Source organism: Neodiprion virginianus, chromosome 4 (assembly GCF_021901495.1).
Source record: "Neodiprion virginianus isolate iyNeoVirg1 chromosome 4, iyNeoVirg1.1, whole genome shotgun sequence".
NCBI lineage: Eukaryota > Metazoa > Arthropoda > Insecta > Hymenoptera > Diprionidae > Neodiprion > Neodiprion virginianus.
In genome coordinates, this window is record NC_060880.1 from 40,727,257 (window position 1) to 40,754,058 (window position 26,802).

At 41.3% G+C, this 26,802-nt stretch overlaps 1 protein-coding gene across 2 annotated transcripts in view; it reads left to right on the top strand.

Annotated features, from left to right (window-relative positions):
• LOC124302595 (alpha-mannosidase 2) overlaps positions 1-26,802 on the top strand; it is a 79,698-nt gene that overhangs the window by 14,426 nt on the left and 38,470 nt on the right. Inside the window, exons 1-2 of one of the 2 annotated variants that reach the window (XM_046758908.1) lie at positions 16,465-16,657; positions 17,181-18,099. In XM_046758908.1, the coding sequence (XP_046614864.1) occupies positions 17,815-18,099 (285 nt within the window). In that variant the 5' untranslated portion in view covers positions 16,465-16,657; positions 17,181-17,814. Of the gene's footprint in view, positions 1-16,464; positions 16,658-17,180; positions 18,100-26,802 lie in introns of those variants that run through there. The other variant, XM_046758907.1, reaches the window with a different exon arrangement.

Genomic DNA, 26,802 nt, shown 5'->3' on the forward strand with positions numbered 1-26,802 from the left:
GAAAGAATCTCCCGACTTAGGCTCTAAGCTTAAAAATTTTGATAGCTGACACACGATTTTTAAACGATGTCGATCGATAAAATTGTTTTAAAACCCAATCCGAGAGGTCAAGGGTCAGACCCAGGTCGAAGTGGTATGGAATGCCCCATACATATGCAGGTACAGCATTAGAAAGAAGAGACAGCGAAGTCCACTTTCCCGCACTAATGTCGTCTCAAAATTCTGACAGAGGTCTCGATGTTTTTACAATTTCCGCATAACACACTGGGGCATTAATAGTGGGGGATGGCAAACCTTTTGTGAAGACCACGCAGTCCTTCAGGGTGAGAAGAGAGCGGTTCGGTCTGCGCCTCGTGTTAAAATTCTACGGCATGATCCTAATAAAAGATATTACGAGGCTGCACGAGTGCTGCAAACATGCGGTAATGTATTCATATTGGTGGCCTCTTCCCGCCGCCCCTTTCTTCCTTCCTCGAATATCCGTTCTTCCCTTTCCTCCACACCCTTCGTCTCGCCACACAACCCCCTCCCTCCCCCCTTCTACCCCCTTTCCCAGGGCCACCGTCTTTGAAATTTGACGCCGGCAATCTTACGGTGCCTGCCTGTATATATATAACATATACTTCGACATCTGTGTACACCCGAGCGAAGTCGATTCTTACCAGCCTCATATTAGCCTGTCGGAAATAAGGTTGGCAGCACTGACGTTGAATGACGCACGCTGCGTCGACTCGATGCGCCGCTGCCGCGCTGCCATTGGTTTGAGGCTGCTGGAGCTAACCTTATTTCTTACCCGCTAAAGCTACGGTTCGAAGTCGACTTCACTCGAGTCTTCTTACCTGCCTGCAAGGCATCAGTTTGCCTTTCTTTCCACCTGCAGCGGCGTCAAGGATATTCATTGAGTCCGAGGCCGAGGGATAGTTTCCAAAACGACGCTTCGTTCGATGAGGGTATAATAAAAATCTGCGGGAGTCTGACGCGTCCGTTAATATGAACGTGTATCTACGCGGGTGTGTGGGTATAATGTCACTGCCTATATGTATAAGACGCTGGCTGATACCATCATTGCTTTGACCTCGTCGTAAAAGGTCAAATTAGACTGTGCCAAATTTGGAGATTATAAGTGAGTCAGCATAATTTTTCAACTCTCGAGATTAAAATTTTCTTGCAAGCTTCAATAACGAGAATATATCGCGGTGATGGAAATTCATCGATATCATTTCGGTTTGATCGACAAAAAAGAAGGAAAACTGATATTTAGGTTAGCGAATGTCACGGGGAATTAAATTTTAGTCCATTTACTGTCACGTACTACCTGTGTATAAGAAAATTGACAAAACATTTTTAACCATTTTTACAAATTCCGACCTCTGGCAATTTATATAGTTGTGTATTTTTCATTTGATTATTCTCTATTTTTATTTACTCATTCGCTTCGTTCGTGTAATATGTCGCACCGTTGGACAACAAATTTTATGAAGTTGATCAGAACATTTTTTTACGCCCTTGTCGTCGTGGCGGTGACCTCGTAAAAACGGTAAGCGTTGGGGCTGCCTGAACATATTGAAATCCTTGAAGCCGTGGGAAACCTCTAGCCTGCACCTCTGTGAGACCTGTAATAAAATAAAACGCGCAAGACGTTGATATGTTTCACATATGTATATATATATATATATACATATTATACATATGTACATATATACCAATATGCGGCAAGCTCCTAAATATTTTATACTAATGTTACACGCAATCGGCTCCACTTTCATCAATATTGACCACTTATTCGTGTACTTATCGATATTTTTCTATTTTTCATAATCGCATCGGAATAAAACAAGACAGAAAAACAAGGAGACATCGATTGTTCGCAGAATCGAGTGTTCATTACTAATACCAAACATATTAGCGATCACCACAAGATTGGTAGCAAAGATAATACGGCAAATTCGGATCGCATAATCGAGAAAAAAAGTAAACGCAATAATCCTCAATCTAGACCCTGTATGGTACTTCGAGTAAAACCCTATAAGATTATTGTTCTTTTTTGTTTTCCTATATTTGGGGAAAAATATATCGTGTATATTATACATATATATATGTGTGTGTGTGTGCGTATGATCAAATGATGACAGTGAATTTCCTGTTCTTCCTATCCACTTTTCTCTCAGTATCGAGCCCCCGGGGATAACGGGCAGAGTTATTTTATTGGAAATTTTCTCATTGTTATAGCGGGAATAAAAGCTCGAGCAGAGAGAGCAGTTCGGATGCTGCAGCCCAGCGAGAACGGATAAGTGTTAGGCGGGAGCCGATATAATCGGTATTATAACCCGGCCGCGCTGCGACGACGGTGGTGTCGTCAACGCCTCCGTTTCCCATTTCACTCCACATTCATCTCCTTCTATAGTCCACCGAGCTGTTATCCGAAGCATGAAATATTAATTAAAACCTGGATTTTACTTGCAAGTCGTGATTCATTTTCCTCATTTCAAGTGCGACGGCTCTGGGAACGTAACGTTATCTTCGCAAACCTCTACAGCATCGCTAAACAATCACTTTACCCGTTTATACGCATCACAATCCGGATTCAGATCCTGGACTAAAGATTCGATCGAATTTGTCGTCTCCTATCAGCGTGTTTACACTTGTACCACTTCTGATAGCAAATTTTATGGCAGGTAAAGTCGTCCCAAGTTCAGAAATTCATATGAGGAAATGATTCCACTTGCAAGTCGAATTATATTGCAAATTTTGGTAAACGCTTTGTGGAAGAATGGTAAGAAGAATTACCTAACCGTGTTTCGAAAGCCTCGACTGGACACCCTGGGCGTGGTTTTTCAGAACAAATCGTTCCTATTAATTATTTAGGTCGATTGTAACAGAAATAGATTCTGACAAGTTTTCGATTCACTTCTTGTTTCTGATTGTGAGCCTGCGTGGCATACTCGGAGGATTTCTGACAAATGTTCATGTCTATCACTGTTTTACACATTGCGTTTGTGCTGGATCAAATCGTAAGATGTACAGTATTGCGTTTCGTTACGGACTTTGATATTGACTTATTTACAGATGATAGATACCTCCAAGGGATATTATATAAGTGCTGAGATCGTGCGAAGGTTCAAGTTGAGCAACTGGAACTAGAATGTTCACCTTCCTCTCTGTCTCTAGCTACTTCCCTCTCTTTCCTTCGTCGTGCATAGACACGTTCCCGTAACCTGAGAAACGGAAAGTTCATTTTCTAACCGCAATTAACGAAGTACGAGAAGGAGAAGCGGGCGTGTAGATATCCCGTCTTTTCGCATGGAAAGAACAAAGAAAAACTCAAACTGGGTTCGCGTTTACAAATTTTACAATGAAATAATTAGCGATTGACCGCAAAGGTTGCAGCCCTTAAACGGAGGCTGGAAGGCAGCCCGAGCACTTCCCGGCTCCCAAGCCAGTTGAAACAATAAATTTCTGCGGACACCGTCATTAAGGAGCAATTTAGCGACCTCCGATGTAACTGTATACCGTTACACACGTGTCTCGCTTATGTACAATTTGAGAGGCATGCACTGCTTTTTCACTCCGAATAATGATAATATTCTGCGGCAATGGAAATCACTCAAGGCTTCCATCTCTCGGATACGAAATGTTCAATCAATTTGCAAATCGCAATCACCGTGGGGCAGCCAACCGCCAACGGTTGACCATGATACAAGTATCTCAATTTCGTAACCGCGATTTTGAAAATCGTCAAAAAAGTTCACCAGCTCTCCAAACAATACAACGCAGCCAGGTTCCATTTCACGTTCATCTATCATACCGATTGATTTCATCATCGAATTCGTTTTGTCATCCTCGGGCAGAAGACATTTTTGGAATTGCAGTGACACATCACGTTCGATGGTACGAGTATAAAGCAAGAGTATGCGTTAGGGTGGTCGTTAAAAAGGTAATTTTTGAATTTCCCCCGACTCGCCCACCAAATCGGCTCCACATAATTAAAAAATAATTCTCTAATATTTTGAGATTTTTATCTCAACTCTAACCCGCGTCCCAAAGAGGGTCGATTTTCCCATTCCCAATTTCGAGTTTAGTTTCGTAATCAGCGACCTCGAAAACCTCCGAATAACGAGTTTTATCGAAATAAAATGACTTTTTGGATTTCGTTCTACCATATCAGATCCGTAATCAGCAACCTAAGACCCCCCCCCATACCAGATTTCATCTGAACCCGTTCGGTAGGTTTGATGTGCCCGTGAAAGGGTTGAAAAGGGTTGAATGAAATCCGCCCTCTTTGGGGCACGGGTTAGAGTTGAGATAAAAATCTGAAAAAATTAGAGAATTAATTTTGAATTATCTGGAACCGATTCGGTGGGCGAGCTGGTCGAAATTTAAAAATGAATTTTTTAAGGACCACCCAAGTATGCATCGTTAGTTCAATCTCGAAAGCTGTTTGCTGCAACATCCAGGATCCTTACCAGTTCCATTTAAGGTGAATGACCACTTTGAAACATGCTGTTTCCGGCAACGAAGGCACAGATAAAGTGCATCAGAGACGAAATCTTGCTTATTTACGTCGCCGGTTTGACCTCAAACATCCATCGTAGTTATGGTGCACGAGATCATGGAGTTAGGAGGTCAACAGGTGTTGGCTGACCCTGGTTATTGGGAGTTAGTAACGCCGTGTGATTGCGGCTTTGTCCTTTCAACGTGGGACTCGGGTAGCTTGAGGACGAGTCGACATCCAAGCCCCATCAAGCTTGTGCGTTAATTATACCAACGCGTCTGTGTGATTTATAGTATTTCGTTTCAATCCATCTCGTCCAACTCTTCAATGTTTGAGTTTCGAGATTCATGCTCTTGTTTGTCGAAGTCCATTTTCCATACAACGAGAAGGATTGGTCCGCATTGCTGCTGTAGCTACAGCCGCGTAGCTCACACCAGACGGTATTCGAAGATGTTGGTACGGCGTAATTTTCGATCTTATTGCTCTCCGTGTCTGGGATTCGGCTTGGTTATAATCTCCCGACGCGTTCCGTCCAATATCGAGTTCAAATATCGAAAGCGATTGAATTCGTACGGGGTATAGGGCGGGGGTGAGTTTCACAGCGCCGTACATGCCTTGGATATTAAAAAGCTCATGACGTATCCAAGACGAGCTTTTGCCTCGTTCTTTACCCGCCTTTCATCATCAGTTTCAAAGTACAAGATCCGGATGCTGCAGTAGTTGGATTTCTATTTATTACCCAACATGTTCCAAGCACCATTACCGATTCACATAAGATCGTATGAACTTGACGGAAATACTTGGCAGGCTTGTACGGTAATATTCGACATTTGCGTATCCTTGCAGTATGTGGATTCGTGCAATTGGCTGTTACGCGTATGCAGTGTCATCGACCACTTAGCCGTTTATCGAGTTAAATTACTCCATCCTCAAGGGAGGGATCAACTCTCGTCGCACGTCGCGTCTCTTTCGTGGCGAGGCCGCGTTGTCTCCTGTGTCTTTCTCTCTCTCTCTTCCAGGCAAAGATCCGATTATAATAGTCTCCATTGCACTAAACTGTTCACTACCCGTCACACCAGTTTTCCGCCTTGCAGGTCATAGCATTGCAGAAGAGGCAAAGGCGAGAGCGTCTTGACGACATGAAACCGCTGCTTATGCTCAATTGCAGTACGGACAATCGCTGTACGAACAGTCGGAAGCTCTGACGATCTATTTTAAAGGGTTTTTCAAATATCGATTTTTCTTTATTTCAACTTTGTAATGTACGTATATTCGAATATATACGTAGAAAATTTCATGTCAATCCGAAAAATATTCTCTAAGTTACGCGCACATTTGCAAAGACGTCCCGGAGCGTTTGAAAAAGTTTTTGAAACTTTGAACGCGTTTTGCACAAAACTGTGGTTTCGTAGCCGGTGAGCAAGATTTCTCGGAATCGGCTTGTGAACCAATCGGTCTCAAATTTTTAGCGAATCTTTATGAATACATTTTTCAGTTCTTGATCGAAGGTTTGGTCTCGTCGTTAAACATTTTCCATTTTAAAAAGAAAACAAGGAGAAAATTTTCATGTAAAATTAGAATTTTTTTTTGAGAAGCCACCGTTTCATTAAAAATTAATAGTTGGCTGATTCCTATGATTAAAGACCAGATAATACCTTATATTAAATAAATCTTTTTTGTTTTTGCACTTTGGATTACCCAGTCCAGAGACATCTCGCTCACCGCAACACGCCTTTTTTTAGAGATCAGCTATATCGTCTTTCAATCATTATTTGTACGAATAAAAAGTATCAGAATGAAGTTCAATGTCACCCCGATATGTATATCAATTTTTATATAAATAAATTGAAATGTCTCTCAATGAAAAATCCTTGAAAAATCGCTTTTTCCGGCCTCCCAACTACGTATAACCCTTTAAGCCCTGTTGCATCAATTCCAATAGGCCATGTTGTCCATTGCACCGCGTTAGCCCGACGTTTGGCTATTAGAATGGAAACAATGTAGCGCTCTCTAATACCGCTGGGATAGGTGCTGTTGTAAAGTTCATGATAGGCGGAGGTGGAAACCGAGGCTGTTTCAATGAACCTTTTTTTTCATCTATTCACTTTCATTGCAATTACAGGATGTACATGCGTGACACTGTAAACTCATACCATAAAATGTCTGCACACGGCGCGCCAACGACTCGTGGCAAAAAAAAAAAAAAAAATGACCTTAATTGGAAACTGGTTGATGTCCTGGCGAAATTATGTCGAACGACAATTTCTATTTCAATTAATTGCAGCTACACTGTACGGTACGATACAGGAATGGTCACCATAACGTTACCTAATTGTAAGTGATCCACTCGTTCGTGCTGATTTGGATTTCTTGTTGAAAAATGTAACAAATTTGGTGATCGCCACGTAAAATAAAATGACCGAGTTATTTTAGACAAGATGGAATGGTATATCTTATTGATTACTATTATTATTATTATCATTGAACTTGGATTGATCGTAAAATTGACAGTCTAATATTGGATTGTAAGACGAGGATGCGAAATACAAGGAAAGGAATGAACTGTGAAATTTCGCAACGGATAAGCCAGCAGCCTTAATGAATTTAAACAAAGTTGTGTAACTAGCGCCGCTGGGTAGAGTTTGTTGTTGGTAAAATGTGCAGTTGGTTTCAGTAGCGCAGCTGCAGTGACAGCAGCGTAGAGCAATTCGGGGTCAGACAAACCCCTACTGGCACGCTAGTTTTAGCGGTAGAGTTTAGCGTTAGAAAAAAAAAAAAAAAAAAAAATCTGAACAACTGAATTGGAAGAAAAGAGAGAAAAGCTGTCCTGCTTGATACCTTTCTAATTAGTCCAATTTGCTGGATGGTATTTAGTATTGGTGGAAGCACACGTAAATTCGTGCAGGCTTGCTTTTTCCGTCTGGAAATTTAAGCTTAACGGTTTCCGTCGTCTCCGGTTTTCAATTGGCACAAAAGTCCCAACTTGAGCCACTTATCGTTGACGACACGGTAATTTGAGCCTCGATTAAGCTAACGATTGTCTAAGGTCTCGCCGTCTCTTGTCTTGTTTCCTCTTCGCTTCTTCGCTCCTCTCATTTTCCCTTCACTGCTATTCTCTGCGTGCTTGACGCTCTTCGAGATTCGGGCTTTTACACCGACAGCTGTTCCTCCTTCTTTTAGAAAGGGTAGGAAGATAGAAGGAGAGAGATAGAGAGAGAGAGAGTGATCTGTATTTGCTTTCGCGCGAACGAGAGTGCGGAACGATGTACCGGATCTAATGAGGACGTTATCTCAGTTTATTGCCCAGCTAATGATCATCATCGATCGATGCGGTATTTGAAACTTTTCCTACTTCTTAGGTCGTTATTTAGACGCAACTAAACGCTGATTCCAGGTGTCAATAACTGTGACATAACTTAAGTCATTCGGCAAGTCTCGGCTACGCAAAAAATTTTCATCTTCACTTTTTTCTTGGGCTGCAAAACTCGATTTTTACATAATGAGCTCTGTGATGAAACGAAGAGAAATATTTTTAACCAAAGCCTTCGACGCAGGGAAGTTCTAATGACGTTAGTAATTGGATCGGAAGGTGTCTGTCTTTCATCCTCCGATTCTCGTACGTACGTCTTGGCTTCCTCGTTCACTTCGCGCAATTACTTTAATAACGCGCAGCATCTCCTGCTGGAGTTGGTATATATATATATATAGATATTCTACCTGTCTACCAAGATCCAGAACAAAATTACGATAACACAGTTCGAAGTTTCGAATTTCAAACTTTCCACGACTCTCTTTTCTTTCATACTGTACACACACACACACACACACATAAATACCTACGTATCCATCAGCTTCTGGTGTCGCATCACCATCACCTATAGCCTCTTTTTTCCCCGGACACAGCATTTATATCCATTCCACCACGGCAGCATCACTCGCTTTATCACTGTTTGCAGTTCGCGCTTCCTTATGTTCATCCCTTGTATATTATTTTTTTAGAGTGGCACGCTGGATTTGGTGAAAAAATCATCGAAGTTTGAAACTCAACATTTCGTATCAGACAAAACGAAACATTTTTTTTTTTTTTAAATCAACGATGTAGATTTTTTTCATACAATTTTCTTCAGTCACTAACAAAAATCACATCATTTTTCCGACAAACTTGAAAACGTTTTTTGGGGGGTGCGTGCTTTTTAAGGGGGTACAGCTTGAAGGATCTTAAATCATACTTCCTTTTACGATTTTTTTTTTAAAGAAAATGAAAACACTAGGAGCAATGTGAGCGTGAGGGCTTTATTATTTATAGTTTCAAAAACATTGCGCAATTTTTTCATCGAACTTAATAACAAAATGGTGTCATGGCGCATATAAGTAGCGAACGACTCCAAACTCGAGGGTTTTTGCGGTGGCGCATCTCCTGAAATCACTTTCCAATTTGTAATAGATAGAACAAATTTTTTGACTTCAAAACACTTCTTGGGGTTTGACCTCAGTGCCAAAATGTAAAAAAAAAAAAACAACAAATTCAAATACCTACGATATTGAACAAAAAATTTAATTTTTCGACTAAAAAATTGTGAAAAAAAGGTTGTATAAAAAAATTGTGGGATTGAAATTCAACAAGTTTTACAAATTGTGTAAAAATTTCAAGTCGATCGGACAAAAATTGAACACGGAATTCGCGCAACCGGATTGAAAACGTGGTCGTTCGCTACGTATCTGCCACGCCGCCATTTCGTTGTTAATTTTAACGAAAAAATTTCAAAATGTTCTTGAAACTGTAAATAATAAAGCCCCCAAACTCAAATTACTCCAAGTGTTTTCGTTTTCGTAAAAAAAGAACTCCCAAAAATAGGTATGATTTCAAACCGTCCAAGCTGTAAAGCCCCTCCCCCCCCCCCCCCCTCCTCGCCGGTCTACCCGTGTATACCTATGTGAAGAGAGGGGAGAGTGAGAGTGGCGAACAGGAAGTTCTTGTTGGCTTCGTTACAGTGATTGCCAAGGGTCGCTAGTTGCAGTCAGGTTCCACCGTTGACGTTCGTCGGTCCATTCGATTCACGCTGCAGACAGAACAGCCTGAAGGGTCACCGAGTAATTCGATAACGAAAATTTCGAGAACTTGAATGGCGGAATGAGCCATCCAACTAACAGAACGCCACCGGCGGAACAGTAGCTGCGTAACCAGAAATTGTAGCGACCACGTCTGGACCTCCGTATCACCGCATACTCGGACCGTTACTCCGTCTTCTGTCCGGCTACTCTACACTTCACTTTCGAATCATGTTTCTTCTCTTTCTAGGTCAATAGCCGAGACGTGTTGATTCACTTAGCCGTCCTCTAATCCCGGGTTAAAGCTGTAAGGTTCAGGCCTTGCCAGACTAGTGAATTAGTCCACATTTCATACATGCCGGTGTTGGGAATTTCAATTTTTTGGAGATCGACGCGGAGTGCTACATTTTTTATCGCTCATCACGTAGCCAAATTTAAGAACAATACGTCGAGCTCAAATTCGTTATTTTGGATCAACTTATCGTGAAATGTCGGGCCATGCAAGCGTTTACTGTTACTCTCATTCGTTTAAGGCGTTACATGGGTTTCGAAGGTTGAAAAAAGCATATTTTTACTCATTTTTTAAAAATATATTAAAAGAATATTTGACTCAAACTTAAGGCATATAAAAGAACATTATTTGAACGATATTTCAAAAAAATTTCATCCTAGAGTATTGCAAATTCAGCTGTTTCAATAAAATCGATGCGTTAGCTTGTGAGAAATCGTGTTTATCGACTTCAAAAATATAGTTTTGAGAAAAGAACGATTTACGGTGAAGCCTAATGAAAGGAATTTCCAAAGGCTCACTCTCCCAGACTTTCATTCCAATTGACTTGAAACTTTGGGAAAATATTTTTCACATGTTGTACTAGTAGACAGAAATTAAAAAAAATGGATATTTATGAAATTTCCAAACCCATATAACCCCTTAAGTTCAATCAACATTGGTGAGTCAAGGGTCGTTGGATTCGATCGAACGTTGGGAGCAACATGCCAGTTGAAAAATCATTCTACCTCATGTTCATTCAATGATCATTACGTTCTTTACGTGGAGAAAATTCTTGGCTAATGTGTATGTCGTTCATTCTTCAACACGGCTGCATTCGTTAACGTTGATTTCATATGATGCCATAATCATTTACTGAGAGGATTATTCAGCGCTCGGTCTCGAATTACGAGTAGATTGAATGATATATAGAATCAGCGGAAATCATGGACTATTTTTTCAGCTTTCATTAACCTGATTGCCCAGGGAGTTTTGAAAGTCGTTTACCTACTCACCGCAGAGTAATTCCTGCAGCCCGTTATCAAAATCGAGAATCATTCACGACCAATTTATTATCCGCGTCAGTTTATACCACAGCTGAGTTCGTAATTTCAAATTCGATAATGCAGGTCCACCTGCCATTGAAATTTTCGGTTCAATCGGACGTTTCACATTCACGCTCAATGCACGTTACAAAACCATTGTAAAGTAGAGCGACAGAAATGCCAATGGAATAATGCAAACCATGCTTAAACGCACGAATACTCCTCTGTAACAATCGCAGACGTGTGTGTTGAACAGATTAGATTGAATACTCTGTCGGTAGTTATACTACCTTCATATTTTGATCGGTTAACGTCATGGAATGACCATTTCAAGTTTTAGTTCAGTTTAAGCGTCCGGTGCAGAGGATAACGGCTCTTTCCTAAACCTCTCTTCAATGGTCAGTCAATGTTACGCGTATCTATTTACCTTTCAGATTAACCCAACGATCCTACCTATGACATCTTTAATTCCAAGGAATGCAGAGGTATTCGATTCTGCCTTCAGTTCATAGTAAGAGTTCGTAAAGCTTTTACCAATTCGATCAGGTAGCGAGAGCTCTGACGTAATTTAGAGAAACTCGGATCCCTGATATCTTCAGGCCGATGTCCGGCCCGTCTGGGCCTAAAATAGTCAGAGTAGGTCATAAGAGTGTCGCGTGCCCAGACGGATGGTGATCGCAAACTTGGCCAAACCCAGATACCCGATCCTATGTAAGACTGATCAAGATGATCTCGGCTCCAGGCTGGAATGGTTTCAATCAGCAGGGCTCATTTGTGATCGCTCATTGTCAGCCAAATGAAATGTTAAGACGGAACAATGTACGGATCCGAAGGTGAATGCATTGGCGGGTTGTTCTCGCATACCTAATACCGGTAATGTTGAATGTTACAACTTAGGTATATAGGCGCTTAATTACACGGATTACTTTAATGGATGGAATTAGATTTCTAAGCTGTATGTTCTGTGCATGGTATTACGGTATAACGAACGTTCAGTCCCAGCATATACGCACAATTGCGGCTTACCTTCTAATTTACATTTCGACGCACAGAACCCTTCTACTCTTAAGAGTTTAATTATTTACTCGGGATAATTGAGTGGCGGTAGAATTAATACTCGGTCTCAGACGAGGGCTTTTCCATTAAACGTTACATCCTTAAACCATTGCGCATATGTATCTTTGTATGTTTTTATCGGTGCATGCTCCGCAGTTGCATTACTAACTGACTGTGCGGGGTGTCACTATCACTGCTGTAGAGTAAATATCACGCCGAAATGTGCATCCAACTTGATAACTTTTATTCCAACGTATCAACCCCGGTTACATTATGTCTCTACACAATAACCAACTTTCTTTTCGTATTGCAAACTCCTTACCACGAGTACTCGGATAACATAGGGCAGAGGTCAAAGGGTAGAGGGTGGAGATCAGGTTCCCTCGGTTTGCGAGGCCTGTGGCTTGAGACCAGAGATTCTCTATAGATAAGTGGCGAAGGGGCGTTCTGGTTCCGGCCTGAGGGTGGTTAGCAGCTGATTTATTTATGCGATCCGGTCCGGGCGTAGAGCTCCTGAAAAGTTGGCAAATCCTTCGCCCCGACAGTGGTGCAAAACAGCAAAATGTGCCGCTAAGGTGCATCCGATCAATTATTTCGCGTCCAAGATCTGCCTCTCTGTATTAAAGACAATTATCAGGAGGTGAAGCTGTGTTTATGGAAACTCGATAAGGTCGAGGGATCTCCAGAATTGTTAAGTACGGTTCTCCCAGTTGGGAATATTAGCAGAACTCTTGGAAAAGTTTCCTACCGAAAATTTAAGACACGCCAGAGACGCAAGTTCAACTTTGTTAACCACAGCCACGTAGAAGTTGAGTAACTTCAAAGGGTGAATTGCTTGCCCATTGTATTTCCTGATGATTCCGTCTCCATTACTTTCTTCACCATCCTTTTATACAGTTATTTTTATTTCACACGCACACCAGCCGCCGAGCTTTCGATATTCTTTCCGAGGGAACAGAAGAAATTCTCTAGAGACCCAACGTAAGGCGTACCTAATGAGTTTTAAATTTCCGGGGCATACAGAAGAAAGGATTATTCAGCTCTTTTGGGATATCTTAAAAGAATACGATCGTATATTCGAAAACGAAACGGTGAGATAATGTCTTTCGAACTTCCATACGGAAATGCGGAAGATCTAAGAGCTTCTCTATACTGGATTTGAACTCGCTAGAGCCAAACTATTTCCATTGTCCATTGTTCACTGCTGCCCAAAGTTTTACTTTGGTTATATAAGTTATACGCATGGTATGTAGAAGTAGATAGATATTGGTTTGTACGTAGAACCGTAGCAGTAAAAGATTCCAAGTTTCTGCTTACTCGAACAATTACGTATTATACTATGGCGAATTCGCCAATACCCTATACATTTACCTTAAACCGTAATCGCATTATTATCTTCAAACATTTTCGGCAAACATTGATAAAGCAGCTTCTATCGTCTATCTAGGTAGGGACTAAGATAGTTAGACACATAGTTAGCTACAGCATCTCCTTCAAGCGCAGCAGAGTATCTATCTATAAAGACGATGGTAGGTACGTTGAACACGAACTGGTGTAATAATCGACGTAAGTTGATTGCGGTTTCTATGTCACCGTGCGCGTGTACCCAACTCGGCTTGGGGTCTTTGGACATTCGATATCCCATTGTCGGGCGGACGTTGAAGCTTGGAAGGAAGGAACGGCTATTGTCAAAGGCCCTCCGAGGAAGATGGTATTTCGTAATCGCATGGATACTGGATGGGATAGTCATATTACTGGAATTCTTTGTCCCCATTGAGCCGAGATGCGCACGAGTGTTTTATCCCAGTACTTTTTCTTTGTCTCTCCCGCACGTTTCAGTTGTCCTTCTTTCTCTGCTCGCTCGCTTTCCGGATTCTTCCACGTGGATTTGAACCTGCCTCCTCTACCGTTTCTCACCGGTTCGCACACTCTGAACGGGCTTTTCTCAAAGCTTTTTCTCTGGCCAGTTGTCTGGAGTTGAACATTCCACCTCAAAGCAATCCGACAAATACTTTAAATTGATTCTATCGATCTTAACGAGGCCCCCATTTTTTATTCAGCATTTTCATTCTCTCCGTACCTTGGTGGCGTGTTCCATATTGAAAGTTTGCGAACTCCAATCCTGCAGCGATGGACTATAGAACCTTTGTCAAATCGTTCGCATTCATATTTTCAAGCCCACGCATCCAGAAAGCCATCAGAGAGGAGACTTTACGAGAATATTAAATTTTCAAGAAAATACCGTGAATTTTTACATCGAGTTTTTTTGTTATAAAAAAGATGCCCGCTTTTTTCTGCGTCCTATATCCTCTACTTCTGTTGTTTCTTGGTCGATATTAAATGCCTGAAATATAATACAAAATCTACCCAGTATTTCGTTGGTAAATTGATCGCTGTACAAAAGAGGCAGGAAAAATCGGAACGGATTTTCTCGTAACAATCGAACTCGCAGGCGGGTTGATGTACATCAACCTTGAGCCTGGAACCTGCTTTATCAGACGCGGACCTTGGGGACGGAGACATTTCGTCGAGAACTAGTGGATCCAATTTCATTGAAACCGACCACGTTGGAATTTCACAGAGACGAGTAAATGTGAGTTTCGAGTGGATTTGGTCCGTACGGTCGTTTCGATGGAGATTGAAATGGAAAGTATATCTACGTCGCTTCTTACTTTCGTTTTTTACGATCCCTTTGTAGGCTTCTGCAAAGAAACTTCCTCAAATAATTGTTCTTCAATTCCCTTCTTTCTTCTACGGCAGACCAATATTGTTGCCGGATAATGAATAATGTGAAAAAACAACCAACTACAGTAAACTCGGGAGCTAGCTAAATGAAAATAAAAGGAATACAGTGCCAAAGTGTAAAACAAATATATTCACCTAAAGTAGTTCGAATCACCACAGTTGGTTTCTCTATCGGAGAACGGCATTCGCATCTCATTATATTACAACGTTACCGTTATGACACAATGTTGGTTACCTGCCTACGCACTGTCGTATCAAATTAGCTACGCCAGTGGCAGCACAGTATTTAGGCAACAGTTCGGTAACCTTAAACAACATTCGGATCACGTAGCGATATATTACCACTGAGAGTAAGAGGGTATGGTTACCAATTGCAATAGGTAGCACACGCTGAAAACACAATCACAATATCTTCGCTCCGCTCTTACCATTAAAGGTGCGAACTTGAGATGAGGCAATTTATTTTTTTGTACAAAGAACCCCGCAGAATCCTTATGGAAATTAGCTCTCGGTCGAATTGGCTGGATTTTCAGTATGTTATAGCACATCTCCTCCCGATGAAACGTTCGCATGGATATAAGTCCAAAAAATCAGTAGTTTCCGAGATACAGACTTCGGAAGGGGGGTGAATGGATTTTTTGTTGCTTGTGGATTACGCGATTTTTACGAATTATAAAGCTTCGAGGGGGACTTGAAACTAGACGATCTGCAGAGACTTCGTGGACGCGTAAAAAACAGGACAAGTCGATTATTGCAAGAGTCGGAGGGTCTCGTTCTACACGCGAAATCCGACGTTGCACCTCCTTCCGGTAAACCAGCGAGTTCATGGATAAAATCAATGCTTCGATGGAATCAATCGCAGCTTCCTTCCTACCTTTGAGAATCAACCGTGCAATTTTTTGAATGATTTCTTTGATTTCACGTCCCTTTGAAGCTCTACAATTCATGGAAATAAGGAAATCCACAGATATCGAAGATCTTTACACCTTTTCTTCCGAAGCCTGTATTTCGAAAACTGCTGATTTTTGGGACTAGTGTCCATGAGAACTTTTGACCGGGAGGATATTTACTATAACATACTGAAAATCCAGCCGATTTGAGAGCTCCTTTTGATGCGACAGAAAGGCTCCATCCTTGCGGTCAATTGTTCAACGAAAACCCGCAAGTGTCAAAGACCACAAATAGAACTGGTAGAAATGAAAGAATCTCTTTAAGTTTGCGGTTCCATGAACCTGAGAAAGGCTCGCTACGAAGAGCGTACCGTAGATGTTTCCACCTGAACTTGTACTCCACACAAACTGATGGATCTTAAGTCCCGTTCTTTCTGAAATCCAGTTGATCCCAGCTTTCAAAAAATTCTCATAATCCGGAGAGCAGGATCCGCTGCCTTGTGGAAATCCTTGCTCCGAGGGCTGTTGCCCTCTCCCCGTCATCCGCAGACAGGGTACGCGGGGCATGGATGAAGCAGAAAGGCATCAGGTTGGTAGGTAAGGCTGCTGCAGGAGGAGGCCTGTGGATTATCGGCACATGCGCAGGGTTCGGTGTGCCTCGCTTGGGACTGGAAAGGTGGATATCGCGAGTGGCGGCGGCGTGTCAAACTCTGTAGTTTGCCGCGGTCGACAGTTTGCGCCGCGTGACTATCTCTCTCTCTCTCTCTCTCTCTCTCTCTCTCTCTTTCTCTGTCTCTCTGTCTCTCCCTGTCTCTCTCCCTCTCTCTCTCTCACCCCCCTTCTCGTCGGGCAAGAACTCCTACAGCTTGGTAGGACGCACTGGATCCATCCTCGCTGCATTCGTCGTGCGTCCCTCAAGGCCCAACGCCTACTACACGGCGTTGCTTGGCTCAGTCGTACGCTGCTCGTCGCGCGTCTCGCGTCTCGTTTTCATGTTTTTTGGTCCGTCTTCGAAAGGTTTTCGGACTCTGCTTCCCATCTGACTTTGGGGATTCATTCCGGTCACGTGACAACTCATGAACACAACTGGCAGAGTGTGTTCTTTGCTGAGGTAATGCGAGTCATGGTTGCCAAAATATTCTGAGAAGCAAACTCGGTGTGCCAAGGAAAATTGTGAATTGACATTATATGGTCACTGTTCGTAATATTTACCCACAAAGTTTCTGACAGTTCAACGCTTGTTTACGTTCAATACTTGACAAAGTTATTGTGTACAATTTTTTTGAAGGGGTATGTGTGCAGACGTTCTGTTGCGGTTTGTTTGAAAGTACAGATAACGCTACAGCCTCTACGCGTGACACAGTCTTAGATCACGTACAAGTACCAATTTAACAATGGATTTTACGGTTTTCTTTCTCTAATTCATCTGCTCGAGACGGGTGGTTTCCAAGAATTAATTGTGTCTACTTGAATGATGTAGTGGTTTTTGTGTGCTTATAGTTTTCAAACATTGTAGGATCATTTACTCATAACAGTGTTGAACTCAGATCCATGTTTGAAAGTTTGAAAAATTTCGATTCCTCTAAACCTCCAGCGTTTATACTAATGTGGTTTTTTAATTTCTTTTGTTCCAGCGAGATGACGTGGAAACGTTGTTAGGAAAAAGGTAACGGGAAAAAAACTCGGAGTAAATCCATGTGCGTCATAGTATCGTCGGAAAAAAAGTGCGGATTCTGGAGGAAACAGTTACCAATTTTCCCTAGGACTGGTGCAGGGGAAGGAGGTGAGGGGAGGGCTGATTGAATTTTACGCAGAAAATACCCTCGGGAGGAACTAACGAAATTTGAATCGTCACTGGCCCTCGTCGAATCCAAGGTCTCAAATTTGTTTCGAATGAAAATGTATAAATTTCCAAGCGACGAGTAAGAAACGGGTGTAATTCAAACTCCGGACTCAAATCAGTTATCGGAGAGAAGAAAAACCGTATCAAACGCTGAGGCAATTAAGCCCCCGGCTGAGAAACTAGATTACTGACTGAAGAAGGAAGAGAGATAAGGTTAAATTTTGGAAACAGAGCGAAAAAGCTTATTCTCTGAGTCACAAAGGCTTTCGCCGAGGAAGCGGCTGACAAAGAAAAATACTTCAATATTTCCTCGCCTATGTTATACCCGAACGGTTTTTCCGGGGATTTTCTTACGCTGTTTTGTCGATCATTGGTTATTGATATTGGCCGGGGAAATCTGATGAAGCCGGGATAAAGGTGCCGAGATGTACAAACTCCTGAGACGCGGCTCGGGGCGGACCTTCGCGCTTTGCGGGGTCGCCCTCTCCCTCCTCCTATGCATTTACTACGTCAGTCAGGCCCAGACCCCCCCGGCTGGTCCCACGAATGTCCTCAGCGAGGGGCTTCGCTATGACAGAAGCCCGACCTCCGTACCGCCGGACCCTAACGAGGTGCCCGACGCCAAGGTCTCCTCTGAAAGCTGCCCGGTCATCGTACCCAAGGAAACGGACATCGACACTCAGGACATATTCAAGAAATTCGACTTCCAGGTGAGAAATACACGCATCTGCTTATGCTATCCATTGTTTTCGATTCTTTTCTTATATTTTTTTGAAATAAACAAACTGCACGAGATAAGTTAAGGTGAAACGATAACACAGGCCTGCGATGGTTTTTCCCGGACAAAACTGAGTAATAATTTCGGTAGGTATTGGTACGATTCTAGAAGACATTTTTTTTTTTTAAATTCTATCACCTAAACGTTTTGAGAATTTCTTTTCCTGTTTTATTAGTTCTACTAGAGTTAACTTGCAATTTCTGTGTTAAATATATGCATTAATGGTAGTGTTGAGGTTTAAATATTCATCTACAATCAGTAGTTGTCGTTTATGAAAAAGATTGAACAGGAGTTTCGACGAAAGTAGAAAAAGATATCACAAGTCTTTTTGATTTATCTAGTATCTTTACGTCTTGTTTAAAACTAATGCTGTTCATTTTATAACTAAACATTCAGTTTTATATTCATTAAATTTTATTTTTTCATAAAAACTGTTAAAAAATCTGTAAATATGCGTATCATGCATAAAAATAAATCTTGATATGCTGTAAAACTGCTAGCGGCATATTTTAATTCAGGATACTTAGAAAAAAAGCATTAATATTTAGACGGGAAAATGAAAGTTATATTTCGCAGGCCTGTGTGATTATTTCGATAGAAGTAGCTCAGCTGACTGGGTGAAATTCACTCGCGCATTTATACGAAATTTGTCACGCTTCGTTACTGGAAAATGGCCGGGGGATGCTTTCTGCCGGATGATTGCATCCTCCGTCTAGCGTCTGACGTTGGTCGAGACGTAGATCCGTCTCTACACGTAACCGTGTCTGTGTATTCGTCTCGGGGCACGCGTCTGTAGGGGTGACTTTTAGGGGCGAGTTCACTCCGGCTTTCAGAGGAATGGGATGCCGGAAGTCAACGCCCTGATTGAGGAAAAAGTCGTTGCGATATTGCTTGTTTCCAGATATATTGATTATGCATTTGTCCCTAACAAGCGAAAAAGTTGTGACAGCGGTGGGATGCTACACGAGCTTGCGAGAAGAAACCTACGCGTGATTGAACAGTGAGTCGGAATTTTTTTTAACCTCACCCAAAGCAACTTTTCCAATACGTACCTTCGCGTAGGAGGCTTCGAGTTTATTCCTATTTCATTTGAATACGAGCCGGCTGATTTTCGAAGGGCTGACAGCGGAATATTTGCTGGCGCAGGCTTGCCAAGCTCGCTTGCTTACGTACAGATGGAATCAAGAAATCCGGCAAGTATTACGCGCTCTCCGCGTGCCGCGAATCTCGAATGAATTTTATAGAAGGTGGAAGGGCGCATCGGCAGCCTTGTTTACCATTCTTCTTTCCAAATTATATAAACTCCTCCCTGTATTACTCTAACCTTGTCAATTTACTCGTTATTAAATTTTACCCAAATTCTCTTCACTCGCTCTCAGATTACTTTATTTAACAATAATTGTTACAACGCAGTATTAATCGATATTATTCATTTCTTAACATTCCGACTCTAGCTAGCCACAAAAAATCTTTTCCTCTTCACAAAAATTTTTTTGCAACTAGTTCGCGATGACAAAGTTTTTATAGAATCCATTTCAGAACTCGTGTGAAACCACAAGACATTTTGTTGTGAAAATTTTCCGAAGAAAAAAAACACTACAAAAAACCAATTGGTTTCAGATCGGCTGATAATTTAGCCATCTTAATTGTTATTGCAAAACGAGTTCAGATCTATAGTCAAACTTTGCGCGAACCGTTTGTCACTGACTAATTCGTAGTCAGCCGAGTCCGTGTCTAATTAGTTGCTCGGAAATTTGTGTCGCTAGGTCGAGATGGGCGTCTTTACAAATAACTACCAGGCCGCTGACCCTAATTTGTCAAGTTTGTAGGAAAAATAGTGTGGGAGGAGATTAATTAAGCGATGTTACCGAACTCCCTTCGCTATGCCGTTAATAAACCGCGCTGAAATCGGACTTGACAGTAACGGTTCAGTGTTAAATTCAACTCATCAATCCTTACCGACATTCGCCAACACGCCCTGTCAATTCGGCTCACATCACGTTACACTTACGCGGATGATTGACGATCATTCGGTTCCAGTGCAGTTTGACACTTTGAAATGGTATTTTTACACTAAAAACTGAATTGTGAAGCTGCCTGTCACCGCGATTATAGATCGATCTCTTTTCCATTTGAGTTGCTCGTGACCAACGACCCAAACTAAGTACTCCTCATCTCAGATGTTAAAGATTCAGCTTCTGAATCCTAATACCACACCAGCCATAACGAGTGTATTGTAAAATTACAGCCAAAATTCCGGACGAAGTAACTTTTAGAACAAGATTTAACCGTAATTCCCCCAGCTTTTATCGAAGTAAGTATTTTGTTACCGATGGTGGTCGAAGGCTGTTTGTCCGTTCTGCTCTCGACCCAGTTCTCGTGGGAAAAATCCCAGAGCGTGGAACGTTCCGGGTAACGAGTTCCACTGCACTTGAAAGCGGAACCGGTGAACTCGGTGCGGTGCATCTGCCTTCGGTGAGACGAAAACGACGCATTATCTGTGATTCAAGTGTGAAGTTTCCGCACCGCGGAGTTATCCGTTCATCTTTTGAAGAATATATACCGCCTACAAGTTTTGGTTGGGTCATGTCTTTATTCGTAATATCAACAAAATATCACGATCAATTTTACAGACAGAAATTGGAGGGCTTAATTATTAAATACTTTGATACGATCGTAAAAAATGGGCTTGAAAAGAGGGTTTGATTTAGCCGAAGGATCATGAGAGCTTTTCGGAGTGAATATTCTATGGGGTGGAGATTTGTGGAGATAGTCTGAGAAATCCCGGGTAGAAGACGATGTATTAAATATCATGCGAAAAGAAAAATAGAGGGTTTGTTCAAATCTCGGTTAAATTTCATCTTCCCGCTTCACCGAGCTTTATACTCTCCTGGTCGTCTTATTTTGCCGAAAGATTTAAAGCACCACCCACGATCGAAGATTAAGGTATAACAGAGTGAAGTTCGCAACGATTCGCTTTTAGGAAAAACCATTATTTCGCAATGCAGGATCGTCTCAAACAGAGTAATCTATCTTTAAGAAGCAGCGTGTATTCAGTTTTTGCAAGTCAAACTCCTTTAAAGTTGTTCTAAGCTTTCGAAAAAATTATTGTAATTTCAATATTTCGTTACATTTACGTTACTAACTTCGATCTGGTTAAGGTGTATTATCTTTGCTGCATCTCTATACATGCTAGGGTGGTCCTTATTTGCGGTTAGAAGAAATTTTCGTTGGGATGTCTCCAGATCTGTTCCAAATCATCAAAAAAACTGCGTAAAGATTCAAGCCTCTTCGTAAACTGGAGCAGTCTCTAAAGTCCGAACGTTTTAAATGTAATTTTAATACACGTAGTTTTTATAACCAGTTATTTCGTTTTTTATGACGTGGGTATACATAAATTGAGGTACCGATTTGCAATTTCGCAGAGTTGTTGCTTACAACGATAAGAACAAACCCTGAAAATATCCAAATTTTATAATTATTGGTCCCTTACACCTGTATATAATTCTAATAAAAGTGATGCTACTAAGTTTACATCTAAAAAGAAATATAAAATATTATAAAATTATGATAAAATTTTGAAATTTTCAGGCTTCGTTCTTATCGTTATAAGCATCAACTTTTATCAACAATTTTTCCGACTCCCCCAAATAAGGAGTATCCTTACACATACGTACACCTCAGAATTTGCTTGAAGAAATATCATTCGCGGAGTGAGAGAAAGAGATAACCTCGCTTATCTCATCGACGAAATGGAAACGATGATGTCAAAGTTAACCTGCGTATCATTTTCACGTCGATTGTTTTCCCCGGAGCATGCGAACACGCCATTTTTATTATCATGCACGGCGATTTTGATAATTCTTACTTGCCTATGGATATCAGCCGTCGCTGCGACATTGGTGACGTCAGGTGGAGCGAAGGGAGCGAAAATACGTGACGGTAAGAGTCGAGGGAGTTGGCACGTGGAGGAGGCATATCCTCTGCATAAAACTCGGGATCCTCGAGGGGTTTCTCCCGCCCTCAGGAAGTACGGAAGGATGGAAACATGACACGGAATGTTTCGGTGACACGCGAATCCCGAGAACGGTGACAAGAACCACTTGCTAATGCTTTCGACTCGCGTATCGCCTTTTCTTGCCCCAGATCCAGGGATACGTTCGTTCGTTCGTTCGGATAGTGAAAAGGACGAAGATGAAGAACGAATGAGAAAAGAAAGACTGAGGGAAAGGCGTGCAAAACGGGTCTCCTTGTGTTACCCAGTAATGGGAAAATATACTAACTTCGCATGATTTTGCGTTGCAGTTACATACGTTTGGAACATGCGAAGTAATCAAGTTGCGCCGGTAGACGACGTGATATCTTTAAGGGACCGTGCCGGTGTGATGAGTATAAAAGTAACTGATTTTCGCCATTTTTTTTTTTCGATGATTGAAATAACCTGATCATTTTTATTTTTTTTAGTGGAAAATCAAAACACTCATGAAGAACGGAAAATAAATTTTTAAACTTTTATTTCTACTTTCTTTATGTTTCTCTCTATCTAATAAAAAAGTCCTGAACAAATGAAAAAGAAGTAGAAACAGGTGAAAAAGGTTATAATAACAATAGTATACGCATGAAGTTGGCGGTGGAGTGAGATGTCGAAAACAAAACAAAAAGCATCTAGCAAACAAAACTTCCTTTGACAGCTGTCATCGGTTGTTTATGACAGTCTTTGAAAAATATCTTTATAGGTATCTGCTTCTGACACGCAAAAAATAAACATGCAAACGAGAATTATCAAGATAATTCCCGACGGGATTTGTCTTTTTCGCACGCTGGCGTATTGTGTATACGGCACTCAAGATCGACACGCAGAGGTGAGACTGAGCATCGTTTCAAATACATCATACTGGCAAACATGTCAGCAGAAGTAATGAAACAGAACTCGAGGAGAGTTATGTCAGAGAAGAAATAGGTTTTTTCGAATCCTGTAAATCCTTGATCCGGTTAACCACTAAGTAAGGGCCTTCCCAGTTTCTTTGTAGTTTCTGACATCGTCCTTTCAGTCTTCGAGGTTGAAAGAGCCAGACGGAATCTCTGGGATTAAATTTTATATCCCTGGCTCGAATATCATAACGAGTTTTTAATTTGTCTGAAGCCATAGAAATTCTACTTATAGCAAAGCTATGAATTTCTTCTACTATGGGGAAAATAATAACTATAGCAAAATAAGTCGCCAAATGCAATTGGGAATGCATGGCATCGGGGGTTTTGTACATGCGAGTGGATTCATTTACAAAAACGATCTGAGCAGACCTGCATAGGGAGCCAATAGCAATGTCGGGAGTCCTCACGGTGTACACGATTGTGGTCGTGAATATTATCTAAAACAAAATTTTTAGAAAGATTATTAATCGGTATGAACAACGTTACCTTGTTATGGAGGTGTTTTTTTTTTTTTTTTGTACCAAAATTGACAAAAGCTGCGGTTTGAAGAAGTATCGAATTTAGCCTATTTCATTGACAGTTTTTCGTTCAAAAAAGATGATGTTTTAAAAAAAGAAGCTTCCGTAGCCAGATATAGATTGGCGCGAAGAATGTTGTGTCCAATTTTGATACGGATAGCTTGTGCAAAGCCACGTTTTGAGAAAACCGTTAAAAAAATGTAAAAAAAATAAAAAATTTATTTTCGGTTCTTCGTGAGTGTTTTGATTTGAGATAAAAAAAAAATCAGATTGATTAGCGTATTTTAACCATCGAAAAAAGAATCGTTAATGTAGCAAGGAGCATGATTCAATGTTGTATTTTATACTTTAATGTGACGATTATTGAACGAGAGACGAATGATGATTAAAAATGAACTTATTCGTTATGACGTAACGTTTCCTTGGATAGAAAATACCGAAATGATAATAAAAAGAAGTTCAGCCTCCGTACAGGCCTCATTAAATAAAACTTTTAGACCAACGTGGATTTTTCACACACACAGACACACACTTATGGATGTTAAATACTTGGGTGATAAAATAGATTTTTGTCAATTATCGTCGTACGGCACGGTGTTAACGAGAAGAGTAATTGCACTTTTTTTAACATGGAATCTATTCTCGCCTCTGTATATCGGCTAACTGCCGGCGAATCCGGTAGCTATTTGTTTGATTTTCACGCCTCCATCCCCAGCGGGGATTGTTGGCGAGCCAATTTAGACTCGACTGAGAGCTTAATGGGTAGGTATCCTCCTATTTTTTCTCTTACTCTCACACCCGATTTTCCAGGCACACACACACACAGGTTTTCCTCCTAAACCACCATACTATGCACGGTGTTGGTATTACAAAACCGGTATTGTTGGTTTTTCTTTTCTTCTTTTCACTTTTTCTCTTTACCTGCACGCGTTATAGCGCAATCAGTAGCCAAAGCTCCGGTCTCCTCCACTGCGTTTTGTCCTTTTATACGTGCGTGTACGATGTTTGGACTGACAATGCGTCATATCGTTCCCCTCGTTCAAATCGTACTTGTCAGAGTGCTTCAAGGGGACGTATCAAGTGTCCCGGTCTATGGGACTTGAGAACCGTCAATTAACTGTGAGCCCAATCAAGAACGGTTAGCGCAAATCCTGCTATACTGGCCTTCCCCCCCCCCCCCCCCCCCCCCTGTAGAATATACAAAACAGTCGTCGCATTTTGCAATTACATTTTTGAAAATTTAATATCCCCTCGTTGAAATGGTTCGTTTGTTATGCGGATTGCGGATCGAATCCATTGATCCTTGGTTTTTCATTTATCGATTGATCAACTTTTGTGGAATTCATAAGGAGATGTACCCGACTCGAGTTGTACCTAACACGCCCGAACACGTCATTTCAATTACCTGCCATCAATCACTCGAGAGTAAATTGCTTTCTGTATATTGCTCGAAGCGAAATTCGACCAGAATTATGCGGAGTAACTCGAAGGGTTTGGACACACAACGTGGTGCGAGAACCGACAGCGTTGTACATAGAAATTTTGTGTTGCTACGATAATTTCGTTCTCGTTTGCTGTTCGGCCATTCGGTAAGGGAAATCGAAATCCATTTTGGTTATTTTTTTAATCACCGTTTGGCAGCCAAATGTGGTAGCGCAGAAATAAGTCTATAGTCTATGTATGGAATTAGGTAACGAACATGTATTTCATACGTCACAGAACTACGCGGTTCACACCTAAGCCTTCTGCGAGCTTCTCTCAAACCTAGATATTCTATGTATCTTATTAAAAAAACGTATAATAAAAGTTGCGCAATTGAATAAATCATAAATGGAGTTCAATTCCGTCAATTGCGAAAATGTAAAAGAGTTTGGCAGGTCGAGTTTTTAGGTATAATACTTTCAGAAATGCCAGTAGAATACTTGAGGGGCGTTTGAAAAACTGCTCGATAAGACCTGAGGAGACTTCTTATACCTCATGAATAAATGAACTACGAAATGTCTGGCTAAATGAGTAAATGATGGGATGTTTAATATACAACTACTGAAACCCGTCAATGCTATCCATAACTGCTTCGTTTCATAAGTTCTCACAATTACCAACTGGACATTCCGACATTCTCAACGTTGCTTTAACAACGCATTAAGGGGGGGAGGCACGGCTTGGAGGGACTAAAATCATACCTAATTTTGAGAGCGTTCTTGAGAAAATGGATACACTTGGAGCATTTTGAGTTTGAGGTTCGAGCTCGTCGTCCAAATGTTGAACATTTTCTTTTTTCAAATATATACGATTATGAACAAAAATGTTCATGTTTCGACAGAAAAATTTTACAAAAATTGTAACTGAAATCCAAAAATCTAGCCACGAGCTCGAATCGATAAATAAGTTTTAAAGATCGTGTCAAAATTGCGAGTCGATCGGATAAAAATTGATCGAGGAATCTGCGCCACCGGATTGAAACGTGGTCGTTCACTACTTATATGCGTCATGCCGCTATTTTCTTATTAATTTCAATGAAAAACTTCTAAAATGTTTTTGAAACTGTAAATAATAAAGCTCGCAACCTAAAATTGTTCTGCGTGTTCATTTTCTTCAAGAAATTTTTTCAAAAAATAGGTATGATTTTAGACCGTCCCTTAAAGAAGAATACTTTTGTCGGCTATATTTAGCGTTCAAGTCCATCTCCGGGAATCTTTTTACTCCAAATTATGCCCGTAGTTGGGGTCTGTCATAGACAGTAAACACCAACGCTTTTGCGAGACTATAGAGCGAACCGGTGGAACGAACCAGAGACGAGGATAATGGAGCCGTTCAAATATTAAGGGTGGTGTCGCAGCCCATGCGGTGACGTCCGTATGGCCAGGGAGCGTGCCAATTAGGAACTCGCGAACTAGTCCTTCATCCATCCCTACAGCTTATACGATTGTAAACCGGACATCCAGGCACCGGATTACTCTCCGCCAGAGGTTTGAGTCCTGGAAGTTCGTTTAAGGACGCGTTTCTGATGCTTGCATTCGTTCGATGCCTGGTTTCATTCTCGACTCTGTTGACCTGGCACTGATGTTGCGGGAGCTCTGAGGAGTCTTGCTTCCACCGTTCTTTAATGCCAGCGATTCCTCCTAAATTGCCTTTTACGACACCCCGAAGACGCCTCGCCTACGTGGTTTTATACCTACAGCCTG